The following is a 27,652-nucleotide window of genomic DNA, read 5'->3' as shown; positions in this document are numbered from 1 at the left end:
TATCATTACTGCGCTCCCATTGGCCAACCCGAAATCTAATTCTAACCTGTCAAACTATATAAATATATATATAGTTTGACAGGTGTCGTCAATTGTTTCACTTTAAATCAACTAGTTTAACTTGAGCTTTGCTATAATGGATAAAAATTGAAGAAATACATATTTAATATTTAATTACCGATGAAATGTGATCCCGTTTGTTTTGTAATTACATGTTTTGCTGTTTTACCCACACCACCATCACCGAACGGAACAGCATCATAGTAATATAATAAAAAAATAAAATAAGATGTTATCTTTATTACAATAAATACAGAATATTTTTGGTACACAGGTCAGCTGTTGGCGCTGTACTATTTCAGCTTTCCGATTTGTGATTTCAGTGCAAATGAGAATTGATATTTAAAGGCCCATTCGCTTGATGAGTTGCCAGGGATGGATGGCCCTTATTTTGTCTCTATTTCTGGTTATATACTCGATGGCCCAATTATGGTATTGAATTTAGCTTGAATGAATCAGTCAGACAAATCACCACTTATTACAAGCTGGTTTATTGTACTGTGAATTTCCACATCGGCAATAACGGGTGTCCGAAAGTCATTCATCTTTATTGACGAATACATTTTGCTTTTGAGTAGTGGTCAATTTGCGTATTGGTCGTTTTGCATTGTCGTATAGTCGATAGATCAGACTCTCAAGTAGAGGGTGTTTCGGAATTTGTGTGCGAAATTTCATATGAAATTGACCATAAGTTTTTCGGTGAAGGAAACATCTGTACACATCTTCAAAACAATCCAATTCGCATTAGACTCATGTGGGAGCTACAAATAAAACCCTCTCATTGTGGGAGAAGCTGAACCCAGCACTGGAATTATGTATAGACTAACTATTATTATTATCAACGATTTTTTAGCCGTAGCGCCATCTATGAGAAATCTTAAGTATTTCGTCACCCAGTTAAATACCTTTACAGTTACCAGCCCTGGCTAGAAATATCGCTATTAATTGTATAAATTTTTTTTTATTGATATTCAATTCTTTTTTGTGTGAAACTACTCCACTAGTTTGTTATAATTATTAATACAAAGATCGAACACTCATAAAAAATTCCTTCGATCCGGCCGGATTCGAACCGACGTCGTCGAGAGAGAGAAATACTTAAGATTTCTCCTAGAAGGCGCTACGGCTAAAAAATCGTTGAAAAAACCAAATATTATTATCGTTTTGCATATTCGTAGTTTTGGCGTATTAGTCGTTTTGTATATTGGTAGTTTTCGTAGTCGAAAACGTGTAATAGTTATGTGTTAATTTAAAAAATATAAAACCTCAGTGATTTTCGGAATTTTTGTTGCATGCGCGATGTCAAATTCCTCAGTTCGACACGACACGGTGCCATGCTATCTGTAACAATAAAATTTGATTTTTTTTTTTTAAGTTTCTAAGTATTGAATGTCGATAACTATGACTATGTTTGACCACCATGATATTCAATTATTTTTGTGAAATTACTCCACTGTAGTTCATTTCACATAGCATGGATACGGTGACATTTGATATTTGAAGTTTCTTGAGATGTGGTGGTGTTAAATCGATTTAAACATCTTATCGAGATAATTTGCAAGGCAGAGAGAAACGATTTAGAGACAATAATCAACAAAATAAAAACCATTCAATTGTTATGTGATTAGGTTACTAAAAAACTATACAAGAAATAAAAAAATCAACAACAACCAAACATAAAGTCAACAATTGCCGATTCGGTTTATCGATTCTATGGTTTAAATCTCTATAGATAAATATTACGTTATGCGCATCAAGTAGTTGGGGTAATTTATTTTTATGTTTTTCATTTCATTTTCTATCAACTTAATATATATTGTAATGTTGCATTAAAATTACAATTGCAACAAATATTGTTTATTTTTGGTATATTATAACAAATTTACTATATCTTTTTGTAATCTGGTTAAGAGACGAGTTAAAAATAGTATGCATGCAATGTAAAAATTTGAAATGTCACAGTACCCATCCTATGTTTTCTATGTTTTGCACATACAAAACAAATGAAAGGACATCCTTTCAACCACGAAATGGACTATAATTTGTAATAATTATTAATCCAAAGATCGAACACTGAGAAAACTTCCCTCGATCCGACTGGATTCGAACCAACGTGTCAGCAAACCGTGCCAAACACTATGCCAACTAAGCCACCGAACGAACTAGCGGGCCTTACGAATTTTTTTAAATCTGCACCAAGCACAGAAAAATTCTGTACTTGGTGCAGAAGTCTGGCAAGGTTTGTAGCTAGACGTTGGTTCGAATCCTGTCGGATCGTGTGGATTTTTTCTTTGTATTAATAATTAATATATATAATTTGTTTATCAATTCTTCTTTGATCTTGGAAACCATGTACAGTACCTAGAACTTACACATTGTGTACTTACATTGCACATAACTGGCACTATGGCCCATTTGGGAGTGCGAGGGCTGTACTGAGGCAGCCTGAGAAACGGCTACGCTCGCTACACTTGACGCTACAGCAGATTGCGACACAGTGTCCGGCCCTGGACAAGCAAATGAAAGCTTTATAAGCACCACAACCATCTTTCTATGATCATTAACTTCCAGTCCATTAAACGTTTTCAAAATATACGCTGATAATAAAGAGACTAAAATATATAGTACTACTAGATACTATTTTGAATATTACTAATGAATTAATTTAATATATTGGCAGTGTACTATGCAATAAATAAATATAGTTAATATTGCATAATATTATTATGCAAAAAAATATTTATTGCGCTACTCAAGTAGCAAACACCCTCCCAGGATAACACATGTACTAAAAACATTATTAATACCTTGTTATCATGTGACTATGCAATAAACTATTATGATTTATGAAAAAGACTTTGCAACTTATTTTCTCCTCATTCTATCTCCTCTCCTCAAGCAATTTTTTTGTTTCATATATTTCAGGGGCAGAGATCATATTTTAAGGGTGTTTCTAACAACCAATATGAACACTTTTCACTGTCTCTGTAAATCAACTATTCCATACATTTCAAACAAGCACTTGCTGGTTACTCAACAAAGTAACCAAAGAACAAAAAGTGATAATTAAATAAATAAAAATAATAAATCTCTTTTCATATGAAATTGTCATATTTAGCAGAAAGTATGTTATATTTTAAATGTATTTTGTCAGTTTAAAAAAAAATTCTTTTCGAATTATAACATTTTATTATTGAGTCTTGCGCTTGAGTGGTAAGTGACTCACCTAAAACAGTTTGTAGTGCCATTCAGAGCTTTAAATCGCAAAGATCTGAGAGGCACTGCCACTGCCTACATTACTCCGCGAAGTCTGAGGAGATAATGGCGAAAATCAGTTTAAACGCCAAATACACCTCGAGTCTTGAGCGGTTGTAGTCCCGCCACAACTTGAATTTTAATTCGTTTGTGGTGAGAGTGCCCGAATTCTATCAACCTTCACGAAGGAGGAGTTTTGGCCGAAGGGTGTCGTATATCGGCGATTCCGTGGCAGGTTACCTAACACCATATTGTGCCACATGTCCCCGACAAGTGCACTTCGTGTAGATTACTTATTTAAGTTTTATATTATAGGTATGTTAGTGCTTAAGGTATATATTACATGAGTCATAGTTGCATGATTTAATAATATCGCACACTGAGAATGATAGTGACACAATTACGGCATAAGCTGAATGAAGTCCTTCGCGTACGCCACAACCACACATATGATAGTACAACATTTGTAGCGTTATATTTAAAAACTAAATATTTTTGCTTTTTGTTTGTTTTGTCTTATTTTATTATATTTTTTATTATTATTATATTTTAATATTTTCATTTTGTTAATTAATACGTCTTTTTATTTTATTTTGCTTGTGTAAGTGCTATCAATATTTTTTTTGTATCTATATGTTGTGGCGTTGCAATAAATGTCTATTCTATTCAAAATATTCGATTTTGAATAATGAGATATTTTATATTACAGTTCTGAAAATTGTCATCATTGCAATTTTTTACTTAACAAAGATTTTTTAATATGCGGTTTTCAGCAACAATAAAAGGAGACCTACATACTTTTAGAATTATTTTATAATAAACATTGACTTATGATAATAAAGGTATTTTTTGAGAAATTCTCAAAATATGTCACAATTCGTCTCAAGCAGTAGCTTAAATGTGACGTTTTGTGTAAATTTATTATACCCATGGAATAAATGATCTTTGACTTTGGTTGTAAACATATGACAATATTTCCAGGTGATAGACAACACTTCGAACTATTTATTTAAAACAGTATTAAATATATAATATTTAAATAAAAATGTTTTATAACACGTATCACAACTTGCCTACGATAAACAACCTAAAATCCAGCCTATAAAACATGATAGCTAATAACATGCGACCAAATTGAACAGTACAGCAGTAATACGACGATTGAAATTGGCTACTAAATATTGTAGTTGGTCGGTTGATCAAGGGACAGATGAAGTTTGTTTACCTTTAGTGAGGATATGAAACTCTTTTTCCGGATTTAAATCGCGTATATTTGTTTTTTCAAGTCTGCAGTCTGCGAGCATATCATGGAACCTACACATTCAATGAAGTTTGACAAACCCCAGGCCCTTGCCAAAGAAGTCCGTTATTTACCCAGGATGCTGCGAGAGGCCATTGAAATTAAAAAACATCCTAATTTCATTAGGGAGATGGTTTTTCCGTATCACTAGTTTGGGGTCCAGTATTTCCTCTGATGACAAATCCCAAACAAACATAATTGCAGTACTAATTAATATGTCTTAATTTATTCTAATTTCTATTATTAATTAATAATAAATTAAACTTAATACAAATTCATTCAATAAAATAATTTTGTAAAACGTAATGTAGCATAAATTGGAATGTTTTCTTTGTAAAATTAAAAATAAGGTATTTAATTAATAACTTTAGTAAGTATAGTGAAACAAATAGGGTGGTTTGCATTAATATTAGACATAACTGGTTTATGACTGTACCACCTCAGTCAACTGTGACCATGGGACCTGTAAAGGGCCCGAAACGTCGGTTTGTTTGAAAAAATAAATATACGCGATTTAAATCCGGAAAAATAGTTTCAAACAATCGCGAAAACCTAAGAACTCGATACATTTAGTTAATTAAAAGACTTTATATTAAAGTGTAGTTTATTTAATTCTTGTATTTGAATGTATCGTAAATACGAGTACTATAGAAAAATATTAATTGTTTGTAATAAATGTTTATTATCTTTAATATTTCGACTGACTAACTTGAATCCAAGGTCATGAAATATATTTTTAAAAATAATGAGGCCAAAAAAACCAAGTCTTACCTCTTGTGGAATGCTGTTCATGTGACTGTCCAAACATATGCTGCCACTCTGTATTCATGTGCGTCTCGTGGGATAGTGATGTCTTGTGAGTTCGTCTACGATAAAAATTGTAACATAAATATTTATAGCAAATAAAAAAGAGAGCTACACATGATGACATTTTTGCGAAAAAAATCATTCTGCTACGGAACAGACGTTTTAGATTGTTTTGATTGTTACAGACCTCCTCATCTCGCGCCCATAGAATTTTTTTTTTCACTCTAAATTGTGATTATTTTTTGTGTTAAGTTTTCCATAAAGAATTTTTCTGCAATTTTACGAAATTTTCTATGCAACCAATGTAAACTGCAATGGCGTTTGTTCTTTCAATGAATGCATGAATGAATAAAAAGTACTTCTTTATTTCACATTAAGAATGACAGTACAGAATAAGAATGCAAGTATATTATATAGATCTAATGCACATAGATATGGTGCTAATGACCTGTGTTGTTCGTTGGCGTGCGCGAGCGCATTGTCGCCTGCGCCGGTGTCAAGTTGTGTCGACTTCGAAATCCCGGTGTTTGACAGCACCAACCGGCCCGGCGCGTCGGTGATATGCTATAAAGTATATAAATAAGTCGTGATAATTACCATTAAATCGCATGTTACGTATAATTTTGAATATCTTCAAGATCAAGGCTCTGCATGCTGTAAATGTGTAGTCTGTCTTTTTTTGAAGAAAGATGTCGAAAAATGACAGTTCATTGCGTATTAGTGTTGCCCGCTTGCAAGCTGCTAGTGATTGCAGTCAATACATATTCTATCGACTAACGACTTAATTTTGATAAACGGTCATGGAATAAAATATAGCCGAACTTGTTTCATGATTCCCATGAAACAAGTTCGGCTATATTTCATCATCATCCTCGATCTATTATTCACCCAAATACTAGCTAGCGCTTTCTAGCTGGTCTACCACGCAGAACAAAAATTCATAATAATATTTGTATAATAATACTAATTTGCATAAAACAGTAAATATTTGAAGTCTCATTATAGCAACACCGGTAATTTTTGTTGTGTTCAACACCGGTGGCGATTTAACTCTCTTCCAAAAATTGTAACAATGTAACGTTTTAGATTTTTCTATTTAATAAAAAACAATATTTTAAAATTTCTTAACCTTTTATTGAACAACCTCTGCTTGGCAGACCAGGGTGGTAACCGTTCGACCACGGAGGCATTTAATAACTAACCTGTGTAGACGACCCCTGGATTATGATGAGATGCGCGCTCATTGCCAGTAGTTGATTTTCCACAAGCTCAGTCATACCTGGACAAAATATTTCACAATTACGACACCGGCAATTATATCCTGTATATGTTGTACTCCACTAGTTATTTTTTATTTATTTATTTTCATTCAAAAAGGCATACAAAGCAATTTCACGCCAAACTACGAAAGCAGTTTCTTGGCGAGGTTATACTCAAAGTTACAACACTATAGCATACCTAATACACTTATCGAAACTAGTGTAGAGTTTAATCAAATTTACATGCTTTGAAGAAGTCGATTTTCTTTTTTTTATGATACTTAGTGACGGGTCGAACAAGAAGTGCGCCACCAGGCGCGTAAGTAAGCGTCACGCCTGTTTGTTTTTGTTGCATTAACGCTCAAAGGGCACTGACACCACTGCACCCGTCGCCCTGAGCCTGAGACATAACTTGAAAAGTCTCACGTGTAATTTCCCAAGCATCCTTACCCTTCAAATCCGGAACGTAATGGGAGCATTACTGCTTGGCGGCAGAAATGAGTAAGGTGGCAGTCTGGCAATACTACCTTTGACGAACTCTTTCACAAGGCGCTCTACTGCTACGAAAATTTCTACTTCTCCTTAAAATGATTTACGTAAGAATTTTTGACTTTTCATTATCATCATTCGCTTATACGCACGTTCTACAGCCAAGCAGTATTGTGAGCATTATTGCGTTCTGGTTTTCAAGAGTAAGGGTAATGATGAAATTACAGGCACCTGGGATTTGTCAACTTAAGCCTCAGGGTGACGGGCACAGTGGCAGGGCCCCTCAGATCTTTGCGATTTAAAGCTCTGTGGCGCTGCAACTGTTATGGACAGGCGTGTCGCTTACCACCAGGCGCACGACTCATTCGTCCCGTCACTAGGTATTATTTAAAAAATCCACTGCTGGACATAAGCCTCCCCTTGAGCACGCCAACTCTCTCGATTCTGTGCCGCCCGCATCCGGCCGCTGCCAGCCACTTTTCTCAGGTGGTCGGACGACGATTTGTCTTATTAAGTTTATCGAACACAACGATGTTTTACTACCACGATATTCAATTATTTAATTATTTCTCCTTCGATACGGCTGGCCTCGAGTCCACTTGTGTTCACCGTGGTTCGAACCGGCGACCTTGCCATACTGTGGCTGACACTCTCCCACCTAAGCTACGGACCTAATCAACAGACCTTATGAATTTCTCTATGTGCTTATTGTAGATCTTCGTCTTTTATTTTAACGACTTTTTGCCATATCTGTGAGAAATCTATGAAAGATCTAATTCTTTGTGTCCCAAAAAAATCTAATTTTAAATCACGTCACTAACGTACGTACAAATCATATATATACACACAGGCACTTTTAAATGGCGGAGATGGTAATTGTCGCATAGACAAACCTCAGACATAAAGATATACTGGCACTACTTAGCTCAAAATTAAAAATCGATAGCACAGGACCATTTGTAATGGCAATTAAAATTTTCAATAGAATCCCCAAGTAAATTTCCTCCCAATCAAACACATTTGATTAAAAAAAAATTATAGCCTACACATTTTTTGAAGAATAATTCATATAATAGGTACCTATACAATTATTGTTTTTATTGCTAGTTTGTAAATTTTATTACTTTTATGTTCTTATTGTTTATTTTTAATTAATTTATTTATTATACTTTCAATTGCGGCGCCCTTACAGAGTCGTTTAAATTTTAAGATCTGTGTAACACAAGGAAGCAATAAATACTTTGATTTTGATATTGGAAACACCAGAGGAGCTGTCTGTGCGTTGCCAGCCTTAAAAATAAAATAAAAAACTTACCGTCTGAAGCCAGTCTTCGAAACAGATTCCTGAGTTGTTGTCCCATTTCACTGTATTGAGGCATCATGCCTTGTTTTACCTGTAATGGAAACTGCATTTGTAAATTCACATATAAGTACGGACTGCGTGTAAATCACAATAAAAAAAGAATTAAAAATTATTTTATTTCTCAATTTGTTCAACAATGGCAGATCAGGTTCTTCATGGGAAGCAAATGTATGCTTGTGTTGGGAAAGCCTTACGCAAGCACGAAGGAAGTCCCTTAAGGGTGCGTACAGATCTGGCGAATACGCCGCAAATATGCCTGTTTGCGAAAGGCTCGCGAACTGCACACGAGCATTACGTTGTGCGATCTGTTCGCGTGCCACTCGCGCACCACGTATATTAAACGTGAAACACAGTGAGAGCGGATACGGGTCGTACTCCGCGCTCGGTATATTGTCGTTCTAATAAATACAGGAATTAAACCCGCCGCGGTCCCGACCCGACCCGTATCCGCTCTCTCTGTGCTTCACGCTTTAACATGTATTTGATTGCACGCATGCAGCGCACGCGCAGCATGCGCGGCGCATTCGCCAGATTATACGTACCCTAAGCTTCAAAAATATCGCAACATTAACACCGTTTCGTTGTCGGGACGAGTAGCGTCTTACGAATAACGTCCTTATTGCCATAGATATATTTTCTAACCGCTTTTAGCCGAATTAGCGTCTACTAGTCAAGTGGAATGACCATTGAATGAATTTAAGGCAAAATTTTTCAATTAAATATTCGTATAAAATATTTGAATTTGCACCTAATCATTATAAGGAGATTGATCTTTACATTACAGAGTCATCACACTTATTAACATGGAATGCTGGCGCATGGGACAAGGCGTTTTCACTTTTGCTAGTTAATAAATATCCTAAATAGAATTAAAATTTGTTGCAGCACATTCACAAGCACAACCTTAACGCAACAAAAGCAAGAACCGTACTTTAAGTCTGGCGCTACGTCGTTCTCTAAGCGTCTGAACCAAACGGTCCACATCACCGTGTCTTAATACAGCATCCAGCACTTTCCTAGGTATCGGTTCTTCTAGACTTTCCAGTAGTAACTCTGCTCGTTCCACCTATAAGAAGAAAAAACATGACGATAAATAAGGTCCATTGTCTTCCAAAGCGAGAAAGCAGTTTGTTTCAATAACCAGGCTTTCCTATTTTGGCATATCTACACCCCTTATTGAAAATACCGAAATTAATTAAAAGAGGCCACGGTGTGGCAGCAGATGCTGACCAAAGAATTTTTTCTTTGTGTTGTTCGATCTTATATTATGTAATATATATTTTTTGTGAAAATTGTCCACTACGAAATCTGGTGAAAGTACAGGCACATGGACTTGTCAACTTATGTTTCAGGGTGATGGGCGCAGCGGCAGTGCCCATCAGATCTTTGCGTTTTAAAGCTCTGAGTGGTAATGCAACTGTTATGGACAGGCGTGTAGGTTACCATCAAGTGGACGACTTGTCTGTCCCGTCAGTTGATATTCTATGAAAAGTATTGCTTTATTGATTTCATTCAAAGCTACGTTTCATCGTCTCTCTTAGCTCTCAAAGCAGGCCTATTAAACTGTGACAACTATTGTAGAATGTACAAAATAATACTAAAAATAAATTTACTAAATTGAAAGTTTATCATGAAATTGTGGTTCATTGTGTACCTGTATGAGCTTGTGCTTCAGACGAGGCCACACGAGCGGTAACACCTTGCAGTTCACGTCGATGGGGTTCAGTAAACTCGCTATACAGGATATCAGCCCGCATACCTCATGACGGATCTGGCAGATTATAAAAATAATTATTTTGTAAAATTATACAAGGCCATTTGTAAAATACAAGTAACCCCGCAGGACTATAACCATAAATAACAACTTTAGTTTCACGACTTTCAATAACATCAGATTTTAGTTTTGTAGGAAAATAAAAATATTTAAACAGGTCGCTCTAAACGGTGATAACGGTGATAAATACATATGTAAAAAAGTGACAAATAGTATAACAAAAACTTGCACTATCGAAAAGAGGGCATTAAAGCGTGAAACACACAGAGAGCGAGTGCGGATCGGGCGAGTGTCGGGTCGGGACCGCAGAGGACTTAATTCCGTGTATTTATAGGACGACCACACACCGAGCACTGGCGCGTGCGTGCATTTAAATACACGGAATTAGACCCGCCGCGGTCCCGACCCGCACCCGCGCAGTTTTTCGCGCTTTAATTTACAACGTATGTATATTTTATGCAATATTAATTGAAATATGGTACATAATTAAAGGTCTGAAACCGACCTCGGACCATCGCGGCGCATTTCTCTCTGTATCTCCGAGCATTGAAATTTATACCATATTTCAATTATGATAGCATTATATGATATGATGATAGCAATTTAATAAATTTAATGTCTTAATATCTGCCTCGCCGTCCGCCGGTTTGCACTGGCCCTAACCAACGAACGTGTATGAAAACATTGATGCCTACTGATGAGGCGAAAGGTGTGTTCCAGGATTGTAGCAAGTTGTAGGCTGTTGTCTCTGGCTACACCGATAGAAAAAGGGCAAGAAGTGTATTATACATAGGCGACCTATATAAATAACAAAAAACAAACTGAATTAGTAGTTTTTCACAACATTGTTAACAAGTAACTGCCTCCGTGGCTGCTGCCATGCTGGTCTGCCATGCAGAGCTCCCGGGTTCAAATCTCGAGCCGGGAGAGATATTTGTATGGCCTACATTTATTTTGTCATAAGTTTGGGTATAGTTTGTAGTTGGTTTCCCCTAGTGAGGTGTTATGAGGGTGTGCGTTTAAAGAAAAAAGAAAAGTTAAAAAACCTACCCATAGATTCGGATGAGCAAGGTATACTGCGCTCTCCGAGACCAGATCGCAGAGAGATTGCTTTGGTAATAATCCCAGTTCAGCCAGGCTCGTTGTGGCTCGAAGGGCTTTCGCTATTATCCATTCTGATGGATCCGTGAGACCCTGAGAATGGTGAAGTATTTTTTTTTATATTGGCTTTATTGATGATGACTTTCGCATACGAAACGACATGCTGTCGTAACTCAAAATTGTGAATGAATGAAACCAATGTAATATTATATTCTCATTTATAATTGGATAGTTAAATATTATAGATATACCTGTAAATAAAAATAATCACATTATTCGCAATAAGATCCATTCAGCGTTTTTTTTCTTCAAATTGCGTTCAAAACAATTTCACAATTTTGAGTTACGACAGTGTTAGGTTTCACGTATGATATTCTCATGATGTATGATATTCATTTAGTATTTGTAAAATTACCCCACTAGTTTATTATAATTATTAATACAAATATTGAACACTAAGGAAATTCCCTTCAATCTGATAGTATTCGAACCCATGTTTGGTACACGGACGCAGGGCTTTCTGTCAAACTTTTGTCTATGTTGCGGTTTGTTTGTCAAAAGTATGACAGATGATTTGTAGAAATCGTAGTTTAAACGGCAACATAATTTCAAGTTTGACATATAAATATAGTCTGTCTTTTTTGAAGATGTAGTAAAACGACAGTTTATTGCGCAAAAGTGTTGCCCGCTTACGAGCAACTAATGATTGCAGTCGATAAATATTCTATCGACTATCGACTGAATGTTGTTTATGCAATAAATACCCGAACTTGTCTCATTTGAATTATCATCGGTCCCTTATTCGTCCAACGGCTGGACATAGGTTCACAGGAATTCGAGAAATGTTCTTGTTAAATATATATGAATAAAAATTACTTTCGATCTAGTTGGCCAACTGTCAAAATAAGAATAAATGAAGGCAATTAGTAATCAGTAGAACGTCGTATCATTCACAATTTTGATATTTTTGTCACAATCTTACCTTCTTTCACAATCTATCGATAAAACTGTCGACAACAAGTACATGACTATTTGAAATTTTATGAAAATTGGCAACCTTGCAAATGTCATTTTACTCCGACTCCAAAAGACAGACTATAGCAGGAGCAATGGTAGTAGTGGTACCAGATTGTCTTTCGATATATCGTCGGGGATAGTGCAAATCCGCGTACATAGTACTGGTAAAAGGCGCGTATCTACACTAAACCAAATTTCACAGGAAAGGGATTTAACGTTATTACTTTGCTATTTCAATGGCTACTACTTTCATTGTGCACAGTGAGCATTAATTTGTGTTGTTTACGGACTCATAACAATAGATTTCCGTAAATCACGCTAATTTGTTTGCCACTAAATTACCGGAATGGAAATTCGTAATCATGGATCGGAATAGGTAGTTTTTTTAAATAAACTTAGAGGAATATAGACCGAAAATAGAAACTGCCTTACTACAATAGTTTTTAGGTCTTGAACCTTTTCGGGACTCGGGAAATCATTGAAGAACATTAAAAATTGATGTAATTGGGGACAGGCGGGTACACTATATTATGGATCGTATGGTCCCATATAAAAAATTCACATTTTATTTTTTTCCTACTAAACTATTCGATTTAAGACTACCACCTCAGTCAACCGTGACCATGGGACCTGTAAAGGTCCCGAAACGTTGGTTTGTTTAAAAAAACAAATATACGCGATTTAAATCCGGAAAAATAATTTCATTTCCTATTCGATTTAAGGCAAAATGTGATATGATATTATTTAATTAGGACAATAGGATCTCTCGATTGGCATTTTTTAGAAAGGTATCGTGAAAAAATCCAATGTCCGCAATATCGCTGATCCGACCCACTGTGTCGCAAAGTTAAGATAAATATAGTGTACCTGCCTGTCCCCAATTACGTCAAATTTTAATGTACTTACGTGATTTCCCGAATCCCGAACTGGTCCAGGACCTAAAAAATATTGTCGTAAGGCAGTCTCCATTTTCTGTCTATGTCCCTCGAAGTTTATTTAAAAAAACTCTATCTAATCCGATCCCTGCTCGTAATACAATGCTAGTTACATGTAATTGCACTATACCCGAAGATATGCAGTTAACCTTACTTGTTGTAATAAAGATACGAGGCTATGAGCGGCGTGATGTCCTACGTACGCGGCGACGCCGACTATGCGTTCGAAAAAACACCCGCGTAACGCAGCTTCATCTTTGTCGTTGAGGAATGTCACCATGTGAGACAGGATTACGTCGTTTGCTACACAGAGAGAAACAAATAGCTTTTTGTGTTATAAAAAAAAAATGGAATATAGAGAATGAACTGTTAAATTAACCCAGAGATTCTCAAACCTTTTGGCTTACCGCCCACTTAGGTAAACTAAAGGGGGAATGTCACGGTTTTATGTAATCTAATATCCAATAGATGGCGTTGGTAAGGTGAATAGTTTATATAATATATAAAATAGTTTATTACGATATTCGCAAAATTGGCACCCAAAAGTTATACTTTTTGTATACGCGATTGGAGGAATGCATGATACATTTAAAATTCATATAACTTTTCATGTACAATCTTTCAATTAGATAAAAATATCTATTATCCACAAAAAATAACTGAAAACACATATTTTTTAGATTAAGTTAACACAAAAAATAACAAGGAAAAAAATTGTAGTCAAGTTTATGTATATAATTCAGGTTTTTTTTTCAAATGCGGCACCCCAATTGTTTCCGAGGTCTTATCAAAAAAATTAGTAGACTGTTTGAAAAACCCAAGGGCAATCTACCTTGTCCAACGTATTAGCATAGATATATAAAGAGGGAACCTGCCACCAGCATTTTGGGCACCTTGCCGCGGGGACCCAATTTTATTGAGTTAAGTCTAGTTATAGTTTTTTTAAGCTTTTATTGTAATATACACCTTAGCTCGTTTAAATTGAAACAAATACATGTAACTGTTGATGTTCACACACATGTGACATGACGACCTCGGTGGCCCAACGCTTTGCATTGTGGGCATTGGACGTGGACGTCCCGAATTCGATTCCCGTAGGAAGCTTTTGGGAAATGAACCTTTCTAAACTGGTTGTCATCTGGGTATTCTGGGCAGTGCCCCCAGAAGAATTCTGTTGCTCTGGTACTCATGGTACAGGGGATTAACTTGTTTGAGACCAGGTAATTGTGTGGTTGTTCGGCACATTATTACATTATGTGTATATTTACGTGGTGAATCTGGACACTGACTGAGAAATACATGACATCTCTTTCTTTCTCGTTTAGAATACGGATGAACATACATTGTACACATCAAATTGTGTCCATTAAGTTCGTTACATAGTTTCATTAGGTAGCGTCAGTCAGTATGAAGCTATTTTGTTTCTATTTAATATTTAAGGAACAGGAATGTGTTGTAAAGATACTGGACAGCGCTGTAGACAAGTGGCGCCGCCTGGAGTTGAAACTTTGTACGTTAAGGGATTTACAGACCGAATCCGCCGACCCGGCGACACAGCCCAGCTTGGTGTTGGCCTTATTTCTAATCTAATCCTATGACATTATTCTAGAAACAAGGCCGCGGACATCATCCCGCCCGGGTCGGGGGTTCGGTCTGTAGACCCGTTTAAAGGCCAAGTTGTACAAGAGATTCGTCATTTTGATATACAAGAAATATTTAGCGTCCTTAATGAACGCTCTGTTATATAGAACTACAGCAGGCTTTTTACGATTGGATAAGAAAGATAAGATAGTTAAGTGGCCATAAACTTTACCTAAAATTTACTACGTTATTGTAGCTAATGGTCGTTTGTTTGACTTTAGTTTCCTATATTTTCAAGAGGTGGCGCTCGCAAAACTACGATACCAAATTTCATATACAAAAAATTACTATTTTAAGGTCACTCAATATTAGAATATTAAATCTACAGTCAACAGCTGCGATTCAATTGTCAAAATAAAACTGTATTTAAATAAATGATTATCACTAATATCAGGTTTCTTACCACGGTATGACTTCTTTTTATTTTCCCGATATTTCGAAGCGATTGCACGCTCCATGGTCACGGGTTGACTGGCAGTCAAATGAATGACCTTAAATAGTATTTAGTAGACATTCATACACATCGTATCAACTTTGAACGATTCTCAAAGTACCATTTAGCGCCATCTATTACCACAATATTGAACTATGAATTTATAAACTGTCACTAAATTTAAAAGACGATTTTAATATGACGGTCTCTCTGCAGTATTCAGTATATGTACCGGGTACTTAGACTATGTCTTTTATTTTTTTCCATCCTCTAAGACCGGGTATGTTAGAAAATAAAAACTTCCGCACGAAGAGCAAGGCTACAACTGAATGAAAAATATTTTTTTAAATAGCATTCGGGTCGGTGCCCTCTAATTGGGCTGCCAAATAAATTTAAATATAACTAAATAAACATAATATACACATATATACAGTAATACATATACAGTAAGTCTGTTACTAATTATATATGGGTTCAGGTCCGAAATAAATGCATATTATTATTATTATTATCGTATTTATTTTAAACTCTCGCCTCTCCCAAGGCCTAAAAGATTAATTTATTATTATTTTTATTATTATTATTAGAAATAAATCTCACTTACCTTTTTGTTTCCCAAAGAAGATACATAGCTTCGTGATACCATTTTCAACTAGAGCTCTTTTAACTACAGCTTGGGAGTCTGTTAATAAATGGTACACCGTCGAACGAACCTGAAAGTGAGTAGGAAATAATAATAAAATAAAGACATCAGGAAGTATCCTTGATAACGGAAAGACGTTGCTGGCCGCCACCATTACTTTGCAAGCAATATTTGGCATTCATAATTTGCAATTCACTGATTCTATTCTAGGTGTCTTAAGGCGGCCTCTTACGGTCACTTTACAGATTTCCTCGCACAACCGATTACGCAGCCACACACAGGCTCCGCCTTTTTCATATTAATGACTAAATAATTATAACGTCATAACGGCACCGCTACAGACGCGTCTGCGTTACCACAGACGAGTCTTTTCCTGTGCTTAGCAGGTACGGCTCGTGCAAAGTGGTCAATAAAACCACAGACCGTGAGATGCCGCTTAGTATAATGCCGGGTGTTTATGGTTTCGTCGTTGTTTCCGATTTCCATAACACAAGTGCTTTACTTACTTACTTTGGGATCAGAGCAACGTACGTGATTTTGTCTAATATTTATTTATTTCAAATAAGAGTTTTTCATTAATATTTTTACCATTTCATGCAGAGCGGATAGTTCAGTCTCATAGTTAATGTTAGCAGCTTCTTTGTCTACCATGTTCTGCGTCTGGTCAAGGAAACGAACCGCTGTCTCGGCTAGTTTGGCTGCAAATAAAGAAGTGATGAGTCATCTTTTTGGGCCACTTTAGTGGAATAAATTGTAATATGTCATAACATATAATCATAATATCATAATATGTTATAATATAAACCGCGTTTAGTTAGATTGTATATTTATGTAACTGTCGGTTTTAGGCCATTGGGCCGCTTCGGACTATTAAGTAGTATATTCTGGAAAATATTTTGCTATTGTCGTTTTGAACAGGTTTGTAACCATAGTGCCATTTCCGGCTGCTTAGATGTGACTTACCAATATTATTAGCAGTTGCTATTCGCACGGTAACGGCTGGGTCCGTAGCACACAACGCGAGTTCTGGTAAGATGTATTCAGGGAAGACATTGCAGTCTGCTTTGGGCAGGTTTCGGACCATAGCAACACACCGAGCTGCTGTGTGGACCGCGGCGGCCCGGACTCGAGACACTGAGTCATGGGACAGGTGTATCTAAGACATGGAATATTTTTATTATGTTTATTATAGTTCAGTCATTACACAGGATGTAACCGAAAGGTGCAGTGTAAATTCAAGGCCGTAGAGAGTTACTATGAAATAGTAAATTGGCATTAATTTTTGTTGAATGTTGACTAATTATTTTAATTTCATTGAAAAAAAAAAAAAATACGATAATGCGTCGTTATCGATTTACAGTCATTTTATGAAATCTGATTAAATATCTGTTCTTTCAGTGTTTTCAACATAATAATATAAAGTGACGGGACGAACAAGTCGTGCGACTGATGGTAATCTACACGCCTGTCCATAACAGTGGCAGTACCACTAACACAATCGCAAAGATCTGAGAGGCACTGGCACATCGTCCATCACCCTGAGACGTAAGTTGACAAGTCCCATGTGCCTGTAATTTCACCAGCACCCTTACCCTTCAAAACCGGAACACAAACTGCTGACATTACTACTTGGAAGCAAAAATAGGTAAGGTGATGAATTCTTTCACAAGGAGCTCTACTGTTACTAAAATAGTAACACTACTAACACATACTACCACAAAGTAGTTCAAGAGTATGGTAATAGATGGCGCCACAAAAGTTATACACTGACTTTAGTAAGTCTGTTTCCTAAGTTTAATGGGCGACATCTATAAAGAATAAACAATATGTCGCACGGGAATAGGGCTCCAGAACGAAAACAAATTATCCTCCCTCAAAGAGCTACCTAAGGCGTGGAATACCTTAAACAGTGAGACTGTTATGTAAACATCTATTTCTAGGTATAATTAAAGAATCACACTTACAATATAAGGCAAGATCCGATCCAAAATTGTTTCCGAGCTAGAATTCTCGCATAACAACTGCAAAATCTCCAAACTGTACAACTTCGACGTGCAATGATGTAATCCTCTTATACATGACGTCACCAGTGACGTAATCAGTATCAGACCTTCGCTATCGGGTCCCAAGTCCTGTCTCTCAGGTGCTTTTTCAAAATCTTCCGCATAGTCTATGGTATTAACCGGTAAAACTTTGAAGCCGTCTTTTAAATTGTCTATGGTTATATTTTGATTATCTGTGGTCTCCTCTACTAAATCTTGATAGTTTTTGGCATCAGATGGTTGAGTAAATATTTTGATGATATTCTTTATGTCCTGGTGTATGCGGAGAATTTTTTCGTCTGGCGGTAATATAGGCTGGGCAGAAAATATTAACATGTACGACTGGAGGAATGAGTAGAAGTATTCAGGGAACAGTCTGAAATATAAATTTATTTTAAGTTTATCAGTTTAAATTTTCTGGATATGTCGAAGGAATTTTCTTTGTGCATAAAATGTTTTTTTTTCCATGGACATACACATAGACAACTACAAATTACACCCAAACTCACAAGAGCATTAAATGTAGGCCATACAAATATTTCTCCCGGCCCGGGAATCGAACCCGGGACCTCTGTGTGGCAGTCCAGCATGGTAACAGTTTGGCCATGGAGGCAGTTAACTAAGTTAATGTGAGTATAACTTCAGAAATTCAGAAATAGATAACAAATTACACCCAAACCGCTTTCGTGAGATTGGTGTAATTTGTGGTTGTCTATGTGTGTGTCCATGGCACCCGCGACACAGGGTTTGCCTAGTGCGGGGTAATAAAGCGCGTCCCATCAACAAGCAATACTCGCGCACGTCTCATCAGTCGCGAACCTTGTAAACACTTCCGACGATTAAATTCCGTTACAAAAGTTTCAGAAGCAGAAACGTAAACAGAAGTGAGAAAAAGTGCGGAGCTTCCACAGTTGCGGAAGCAGAACTAACTAACATAACACATAACTACTTTGTACACCTATTTATTATCCGGACGTTTTGCCCTTGTTGTACACACGTGTCTGTTTCACATTATAAATAAAAAATATAATGATGTCTACTTACTTCTCTCTAGCTTCATCGAGGTACAACTCTGCACTCCGTCTGTCTTTGGGATTCCGTTCTGTCATAGAATGTAGAAGGTTTTTCAACAGAGGGTCGCTGCCCTCTGGAAGGGTCATAGTCGATGGTCGGTCTTCCCCATTGCGGAAGGCAAGCAGCCCAGGGAGGTCAAGTGCTGGTGTGCCATCATTCCAAAGTTCTAGAAGGGCGCATCTGTCAGAGATTAAATATTTTTATCGGAGCGAATAGAACCTTCATATTACGAAATTATATTTAAAAAATATGGATAAAAATGATCGTCCAAAGTTATGAAAGAAAAAGTAGAAAATACAAAAGTCGATTAGATATAAAGTGGAATAGATTATATTATATTATGTTGAAGTGACGTTAGGATGACGTTCACGAAGTAAACTACAAACGGTGGTTTTAATTTATAATCTCGTTGTGATAGTTATTGATTTTAAATGGAACGTCACACTGACTTGTTATTTTCTAACAGATAGATGGTGTTAACATTAATTCATCAGATTGTTGTAGAGGCCGCTACTAGCATAGATAACATAATACTATAACATAGTACAGATACCCAATCTCATACAAAGCAATGTCGCACTCGTAACTCCGTTTATTCGGACGCTTATTTTGATTTCTAACGCTAATCAATAGATGGTACTAAGTAAACTCGCGTATTATTCGAAAAGGCCAACAGATAGCAGCCATTATTGCTCTTGTTTAGGCGTTGATTATAAAATATACAATAACATATAATGAAATCGCAAAATAGTTAACTTTTAATATTTTAAACTAAAACGTTAGAATAAATTCAAAGAAATGCCGTACAATTTACTGCAAACTAACAAAAAAAAATGTACACCATTGAGAAACCTTCGATTGGTTATCTCTTCAACGACAGTTTACTTGTTTCACCAATTTTCATAGTTTTGTATTTCTTTTTTAACCAACTTCAAAAAAAGGAGGAGGTTCTTAATTCGTCTATATTTCTTTTTGTATGTATGTTCCGCGATAACTTGGGCATTTGTGAACCGATTTTAATGATTCTTCTTTTCATTTTAATAATTATTCAACTTTTTGTTGGAACGATGGTGCCTCGGTATTGGTCCCATTTAAATTTAAAGAAAATATTCCTTATCTAAAGGTGACAAATTAGGAAATGAATCCGGTTTCGCGTACATTCCGGTAACCGATGCCAATAAAACGTGGCAAATAGATGTAATTCCACGAACTTTTCAAGTAGTCTTTTTTGTATTTTATATTTCTTATTCCGTATGATATACCTCAAATTTTCGAGATTCATTACTTTATATTTTTTTATTTTATCGAAGTGCCGCCATCTACAGTTTTAAATAAGTTTATTTCTAATTTTTATATTAAACCAAGTTTGATTTGTATGAAATGATACTCCATGTTACTAGGTAATTATCAAGCGGCAACATCGAACGTGTCAAGTTTTATAAATCATTACATTAATGGAAGTACTACCAACATGACTGTGTTGCGATTTTCGAAGGATGCTGGTGACATTATAGGTACTTGGTACTTGTCAACTTCATGTCTCAGAGTGGCGGACGCAGTGGCAGTATCACTCAGATCTTTGCGATTTAAAACTCTAGAGTGGCACTGCAGTATCACTTATCAATGAGAGTACTACTTGGTCGTCCTGTCACTTGATTTAAAAAAAAAGTTTCAGGCAAATAAACATAATAACTCAAATCATTCATTTATATCATTCATTAATTTGTCAAAAGAAATAGATCGCAACACCGCAAGGGGTTTGGTGTGCAGAATTTTAAAAAAGTATGTGTAGAAAACTTACCCTGCGGAAAATATGTCCATACTAGGCACAAGCTCGCCAACCTTGCATGGTGATTCACTCAGCAACAAGCCTCCAGACTTGTCATCACTCTGAAAATATTGTTTCATAGTACTTGCAATATAACCATCTATCTACATTGGATCCTAATTCTGAATTCCTGTGCTGTGCTCTGGCAGGTTGAATCAGACTCCTTTTTAAAGGACTGGCCAGATACAGTCCAAAACCGGAATCAATAGAAAAAGAATGGGGGATAATAATAACGCGCACACACTCTTAGCCCCGCACTAGAGAAACCCTGTATCACTGGTGCGATGGACACACACCCAAACTCACGAGTGAAATAAATGAAATGAATGTAGGCCATACAAATATTTCTCTCGGCCTGGGAATTGAGCCCGTGACATCTGCGTGGCAGTCTAGCATGGTAACCGTTCGGCCATGGAGGAAGCCTTTGCATTGAGTCACAGGCTTATAATAATAATGTGGGGGCCATATCTCTATGGTAGGCAGTTATTGTTACATCTAAGAAACATTCTGAACTGGAAATCACAAGGATCTTTCCATTGTTTATTATGTTATTTAGAACTATATTTTCTGGTACATGTCGTCTGTTTAAAGGTAAATAGAGAGAGGTAAGAGACGATATTTCTTTATAAGTGGACCGCGCAGCCAACAAACAATTTACAAATTATTAATACAGAAAACTTAAATCGACTATTGTGGATTTTTTGCTTATTTTGATATGGCAATAAATACAAAGAAATAAGTACCTATAGTCTACTTAATTAGGTGCATTTTCGCCTATTGATATAGTGGAAGCAGGGATACAATGCACAAGAAGCTAATATTGTGTGCCAGATACTTACAATGGGTCGATTGGATGGGTCAGGCGCCCGAACAAAGCGCTCAGGTGCGACGTAGCATAATCTCCGTCGCGACGTGTCAAAGAAATAGCTGAAGTCCGCTGGATTGTCGTCGGGCAAGAAGGTTGGCTTAAATGAAGCTATGTCTGTGAGAAGCACCCACAGCCATGAAGTTACCATTATGTTTTCCAGCTGTAAATGTAATTAAATTATGACTTGGCATTGTGAAAACAAACAAATTGATTAATTTAATTTAATTTTTAACCGACATCAAAAAAGAAGGACGTATGTTACGCGATAATTCCAGTAACATTTGTGATATAGGGCCACATAATTGTTCAAGAAGGCCCCGTTAAATACAAGCAAAGATAGATAGATAGTTAATACATTTAATTGCTCCAACACAAAAAAAAAACAAAAACAGTATATAGACAACTTAGAATTAATGTGGGCAAAGGTGCCCTTATCGCTGAAAGCGAGCTCTTCCAGACAACACATGAACAAAAGGCTCTCCTTTTGTGTATTGAGCCTCTTTTTAAATCAATTAATATGTGTCTGTCACGACTGCATTACTACGTAAAGCCAAATACACCAGAGGGTCGTGCGGTTGGAGTTCCGCCACAACGTAAATTTTAATTCGTTGATGGTAAGAGTGCCGACAGGTTATCTGTTGACCTTCATGAACGAGGAGTTTTTGAGCGAACGGTGTCGTATACCAGACGTATGAGACGATGTCGTATACCGATTCCGAGGTCGGTTACCAGACACTACGTTGAGCAACAAGTCGCCGACAAGTACAATTCGTCTAAATTAGTTATTTAGTATTTTTTATATTATGTTACATGGAATAATATGAGGTACATATTCCATGGGTCATAGTCGCTACTTAAATAAATAATTTAAAAAATGTATACAGAAAAAACAAGCAAAACACTAAAACCCTACCTTAATATCCCCATGGCATATGCCGAGTTTATGCATGCGATGCAATGCATATAACACTTGAAACGTGATCCATTTCTTCTCGAGAATTGTGAGGAACGGCCGTGTGGACATACGATCGTACACGCTGCATTTGCAATACTCACGCATGAGCAGACCAGCCTTGTCAGTGAGCTGCAGGAGAAATAAAATTACATATAAACCATGAAACTAGCAAGAGAATCAACATCAAAGCGCCGCATCTCGTGTCGCACGGCAATGTGAATATGTAAAGAAATAAACGACTTTGCCAAAGATTAAATAAATACATTATTTATTTGAGGTAGTTTGTATCACTAATGAGTTTGAATTAATAAGGGAAATGTATCTATAAATTGTCCCCGTCGTACCATTCCGTACCTACACATATATATGGCGCAGCCTATGCAACAATAAGTACCTTACGTCGATTGGCAAAACCTTTCACCACGATGGCAAGCATTAAAGTGTAAGTCATTGATACAATAAGAAGTATTAATTAGTCTGTGATCAATTACATCAATCAATAAAATCTCAACCAACATATCAATAAGGGAAATAATATACTAAATATGCCTACTACATAAAATTTCAAGAAGAATTCTTCTAATGAAAGCTAGAACATTTCGATAAGGGCTCTGATACGTCACGACAAGACGATTGGCAAAATTTCCCCTTTGAATAGTTGAAACTTTTTTTGGCAGGAATAACTGCCAGCTTTCGTAACTACAAAGTAAGTAGTAAGTAGCAACACGGCTTATATATGTCCACGCCCACCGCAGTTGCATAGCGTGGACACACGCGCCTTTCATTAAAGAATTTCCGTTTTTTTTTCAAATTATGTTTACGACCTTTAGATCCAACTAAAATAATAATGTGGCAACCCTAAGCTCCTAGCGACGTGGAAGCATTGACTGTGGCCCCTAGGGACATTGTGCTTCAATAAGCTGAAAATATATATATACAAAAAAAAAGCTGTAAATATATACATATATGTTAAATATAGCCAGTAGTTTCAGAGTACAAACTTTAATTTCAATAGTTTAATTTTTAAATAATAAATTCCTAAATTCATTGTCTTATAATTTTTGACATTATATATTTTGATGTTATTCAAATATTACTATAACTTTTTTCTTTACAATTATTATCTTTCACATTATCCAAATAACTTATTTCATTACATGCATTTGTCCACATCTCTATGGTATTTCAAAAAAACATGCTACGCTTAGTTCATTGAAGTGCATGTGTGTAGTATATCGTCAATGTGTATGTATTCCTAATATTTGGCCAGACAAAGTGAAACTATGCTTATTTTGTTAACTTCTATACAACATGTGTTTTCATATATAAATGAGTTATGAAAAAACAAATTGAATATCTGGCTTGCGTAAATCTAAAACAATGGTGGTCAAATACTTGATTTAAAACAAATGTTAAACACTGAGATAAATATTGACAAAGCATTGTTATTAATGTATATTTTATTTATTTATTTGCAAATTTTACAGCAAGCAAAATTGCAAATTTTAAATCAAATTTAAAAATTTGATTTATAATCTTGAATTACAAACTTTAAGAACCAACTATTAGAAAAATTAAAAGATAAATGTCCCTAAATCTGTCCTCATAAATATGCTCAATTATCTGTGCAATAACATGTATATGCAAGTCATTATTTAATTTTTTTTATTTTGCATAAGTGTAAAAAATTCAACTCACAATAACTCTCTGAAAGGGCAAGCAATTAAATGTTGAAGCCAATTGTTCCTTAATCTTCAAGATCCTTTCTTTGTGTTCCGCCAGAGGTAAGGAAGGATCATGGACTGCAAATACTTTGACCACTATGAGGCCTTCCCTGGACTTTGCACGGGCCACTTTGAGGAACCGGGTTGAACCCAAACTGCAAGACATAAAGACAGAATTAAGACCTTAATCTTCTAGGGGTGCATACTAACCTGATGAGTATGCTGCAGGCATGCCGCTCAGTGCGCATCGGTAGACAAGCAAGGATATGTGGCGCGCAAGGGACGTGCAAACAACTCGCAAATAGATTGCACAAGTTAATGCATGTGTACAGCTCGTGAGCCTTTCGCAAACAGGCGCGTTTGCCACGTCTATACAAAGCCTAGCATACTACTACTAAACATAGTAATATGGCCTGGTTTATATAACTCAGGTGTTGTGGTGCCTATTCTGCATGCTATTTAGTCTTCTATGGGCACGTCATCATGAGTGATTAAAGTGTGGCAAAAAAGAGTGATGATGATGGCCTAGTCTGTACACTGGTTATTCTGTTGTCCACTTGGTTAGATAAGGTACACACACAGTAAGTTTGAATAATTCTATACATTAAACTTCTTCCTTTTATTTATTGGTGGTGCCAAGTCAAGTTTTCCGATAAGTCAATTTTATAGGTTCCAGTGGGTTCCTAAAAAATGTTAGTTACCTGTATCTTACATTACTGAGAACCTTGTACATATTTTTGTGGAGAAATAAACACATTATTATGATTACCTTGTTAGAGAAAACAAGCTTACATAATGAATTTTAAAGTTGCAGACCTAAAAGGCTTATATATACAATAATAAGAGTTGGAGTTCACTTGGTTGACAAAAGCTTTACACTCTCTCTCTATAGATGGAACCCATATCCTACTTCACAGAGACAGTGTCCTAAAATACTGTTTATTTCTTTGTATCAAACCAAATACTCTCTCACTGCTGGTACAGGATATTCAAAACGAAAGTAGATGACATCTGAATAATAAAATTTGCCATTCGCAAATAAATTTAGTAGACATAGCAATAACAAATGCCTATTGAAAGGTCACAGACACTTTAATTATGTTTTGTCTCACCTCTGATCAAACGATAAGTCGACATGGTCGCTCAGGTAATGCTCTACGGGATAGATTTGCGACGGAGCAACACCCACAAGTTGATTACCCATCGTTGAATACAAAAATTTATAAGGAATTAAAACATGATCATTTATTTTTATTTACAAAGCCTATCTACATCGAATATGGTCGAAAAATTACACTACACAGATTTATCTACAATAACATGTTAAATAAAATCGTAATTTTCTTCGTCAACTTCAACTTTATAGTATTGATAGCAATAAAAACAAAGAAATTTTATAATGAATCGAATTTGGCCATTTGATTGACGTTGACGTACTCAACTTCAACTTTTGTATCTATGGCTTCGTCGTTTTGCGCGACGATTTCGCCAAGCAACGTCAGGGTTTTTCAACCCAGACATGTAGAGCGGTGCGTGGTGAGATAGATTGCCTCAATTAAACGTGTTCATTTAGCTTAAGTTTTATGTTCAGAAATACAGACTTGTACGAAAGAGATGACGATAGGAAGATTTTACATAGATAGACAAAGACAACCAGAAAAATTAAATTGCTACTGCAACATCAACCTGTTTTGGGTTTTTTATAGAACATAATCATCATTCACCGGATTTCAAAAAAAATTGTTGCAGTTCTAAAACCTTTGACAAACTACACCTCATCAAGATTCATTCTGGGCCTTTTGGAGGGAAAAGTGTCGTTTTTATTTTGACTTTCAATTATTTTGTGAAATCTAGTTTAAAGTGGAATGGGATAGTGCTATTGTGCCTTAATCGAAGATTAAAACGCGAAATTATACGAATCTCGAACTAAAATACCCGTATCGGCCCGTTCTAAGGAATCTCGTGTCAATCCAAGCACGTCGTCGCCTCAAATTGCTTATCCTCTTACGAAGACATGGCTCAAAAGACTTATATCCAAGCCAAAATTATTAATAAAAAAAACTTCATCAAATCGTCAATCGGCTGTCACTCTAGTCACTTTTCTCTGCTCTATGGTTTCTGTCCTCCTCAACAAACAAGCATTCCACCCATTTTTACTGAATTTTCCAAAGTTCACTGCAAATTATTCACAGAGATGACTTCTAAAAGTGAAAAGGATCGAGCCAAACAGATCCAGGATCGATGTCAGAACATATTGATGCAAATGCTGAAGGATGAAGACAATAAATATTGTGTGGATTGTGACGCGAAGGGTAAGTTGATTTTTCTTTTTTCATTCGCAAAATTCGTTGGTCATTTGCATTTCTAGTGAAAAGAGTGACTAATACAGCATACAGATCGCATATTACAGACTTCATTTGAAATTTAAAGCGTGCAAATTAATTTTTTCAAGGATTGTTCGACACGAGTCAAAAGTACGAATTAATTGATGAAGTATTCATGTAAACTCAATATGAACTCGTTATCGTTCGAAGTCTAATTTACGATTGCCTTCCACGCATTGAGTTGTCTAGTTCTGATAATGAAGTCAATAACCTCTGCATAATAAACCAATTGGTGAGACCGCCTTGGCCTAATGGCGCTCAGCTGGAGGTCACCAGATGGAATTCAGACAAGTTCGATTAGGTCTGATTACAAAAGTGCTGCTGTTTTTTTTTGCAAGATTTGAGTTTATTATTATTATTATGTGCGTTATTATTTGTTTTGAAGAAAACAATATGAAAAAAAAAATTGTTGATGTTTTGGCTTGATGGATTTATTCTGGGAAGGACTGTACATTACCATCGCACGATTTGAGGGGAGGGAGGGGGGTGGGGGGAAGGGGGGGAGGGAAGGGGACCCTTCGTGCAAAGTTTCAAAGTTAGGAAGTTAATAGTTTCGGGGGGAGGGAAGGGGACCCTTCGTGCAAAGTTTCAAAGTTAGGAAGTTAATAGCTTTCGAGATATTAATTTTTGAAAATTCGAAAAAAATAACCTCAAAAAAATCATGTTTTCGCACCATAGAGCGGGTTAAAACCCCCCCCCC

At 36.2% G+C, this 27,652-nt stretch overlaps 2 protein-coding genes across 2 annotated transcripts in view; one reads left to right on the top strand and one right to left on the bottom strand.

Moving 5' to 3' along the window:
* The window catches only part of LOC113230750 (phosphoinositide 3-kinase regulatory subunit 4), a 34,787-nt gene extending 8,994 nt beyond the window's left edge, over positions 1-25,793 (bottom strand). The window contains exons 1-20 of the mRNA XM_026464832.1: positions 25,681-25,793; positions 24,543-24,723; positions 22,803-22,973; positions 21,861-22,049; positions 20,995-21,083; positions 19,164-19,373; positions 18,042-18,495; positions 17,041-17,233; positions 16,666-16,775; positions 16,039-16,147; positions 13,515-13,663; positions 11,358-11,501; positions 10,188-10,304; positions 9,465-9,599; positions 8,486-8,564; positions 6,625-6,701; positions 5,871-5,986; positions 5,387-5,481; positions 2,448-2,567; positions 1,326-1,401 (exon numbers count right to left, since the gene is read on the bottom strand). Coding sequence (XP_026320617.1) covers positions 1,326-1,401; positions 2,448-2,567; positions 5,387-5,481; positions 5,871-5,986; positions 6,625-6,701; positions 8,486-8,564; positions 9,465-9,599; positions 10,188-10,304; positions 11,358-11,501; positions 13,515-13,663; positions 16,039-16,147; positions 16,666-16,775; positions 17,041-17,233; positions 18,042-18,495; positions 19,164-19,373; positions 20,995-21,083; positions 21,861-22,049; positions 22,803-22,973; positions 24,543-24,723; positions 25,681-25,772 — 2,906 coding nt within the window. The 5' untranslated portion in view covers positions 25,773-25,793. The remainder of the gene's footprint in view (positions 1-1,325; positions 1,402-2,447; positions 2,568-5,386; positions 5,482-5,870; positions 5,987-6,624; positions 6,702-8,485; positions 8,565-9,464; positions 9,600-10,187; positions 10,305-11,357; positions 11,502-13,514; positions 13,664-16,038; positions 16,148-16,665; positions 16,776-17,040; positions 17,234-18,041; positions 18,496-19,163; positions 19,374-20,994; positions 21,084-21,860; positions 22,050-22,802; positions 22,974-24,542; positions 24,724-25,680) is intronic.
* Positions 25,794-26,695: 902 nt separating this feature from the next.
* Positions 26,696-27,652, top strand: part of LOC113230804 (stromal membrane-associated protein 1) — a 15,015-nt gene continuing 14,058 nt past the window's right edge. Inside the window, exon 1 of the mRNA XM_026464896.1 lies at positions 26,696-26,880. Coding sequence (XP_026320681.1) covers positions 26,763-26,880 — 118 coding nt within the window. The 5' untranslated portion in view covers positions 26,696-26,762. The remainder of the gene's footprint in view (positions 26,881-27,652) is intronic.

Source organism: Hyposmocoma kahamanoa, unplaced genomic scaffold (genome assembly GCF_003589595.1).
Source record: "Hyposmocoma kahamanoa isolate Upper Pololo Valley unplaced genomic scaffold, ASM358959v1 101, whole genome shotgun sequence".
NCBI classification, from domain to species: Eukaryota; Metazoa; Arthropoda; class Insecta; order Lepidoptera; family Cosmopterigidae; genus Hyposmocoma; species Hyposmocoma kahamanoa.
Note: the sequence above shows the minus strand (reverse complement) of the source record. Positions and strands in the feature narration are given on the sequence as shown.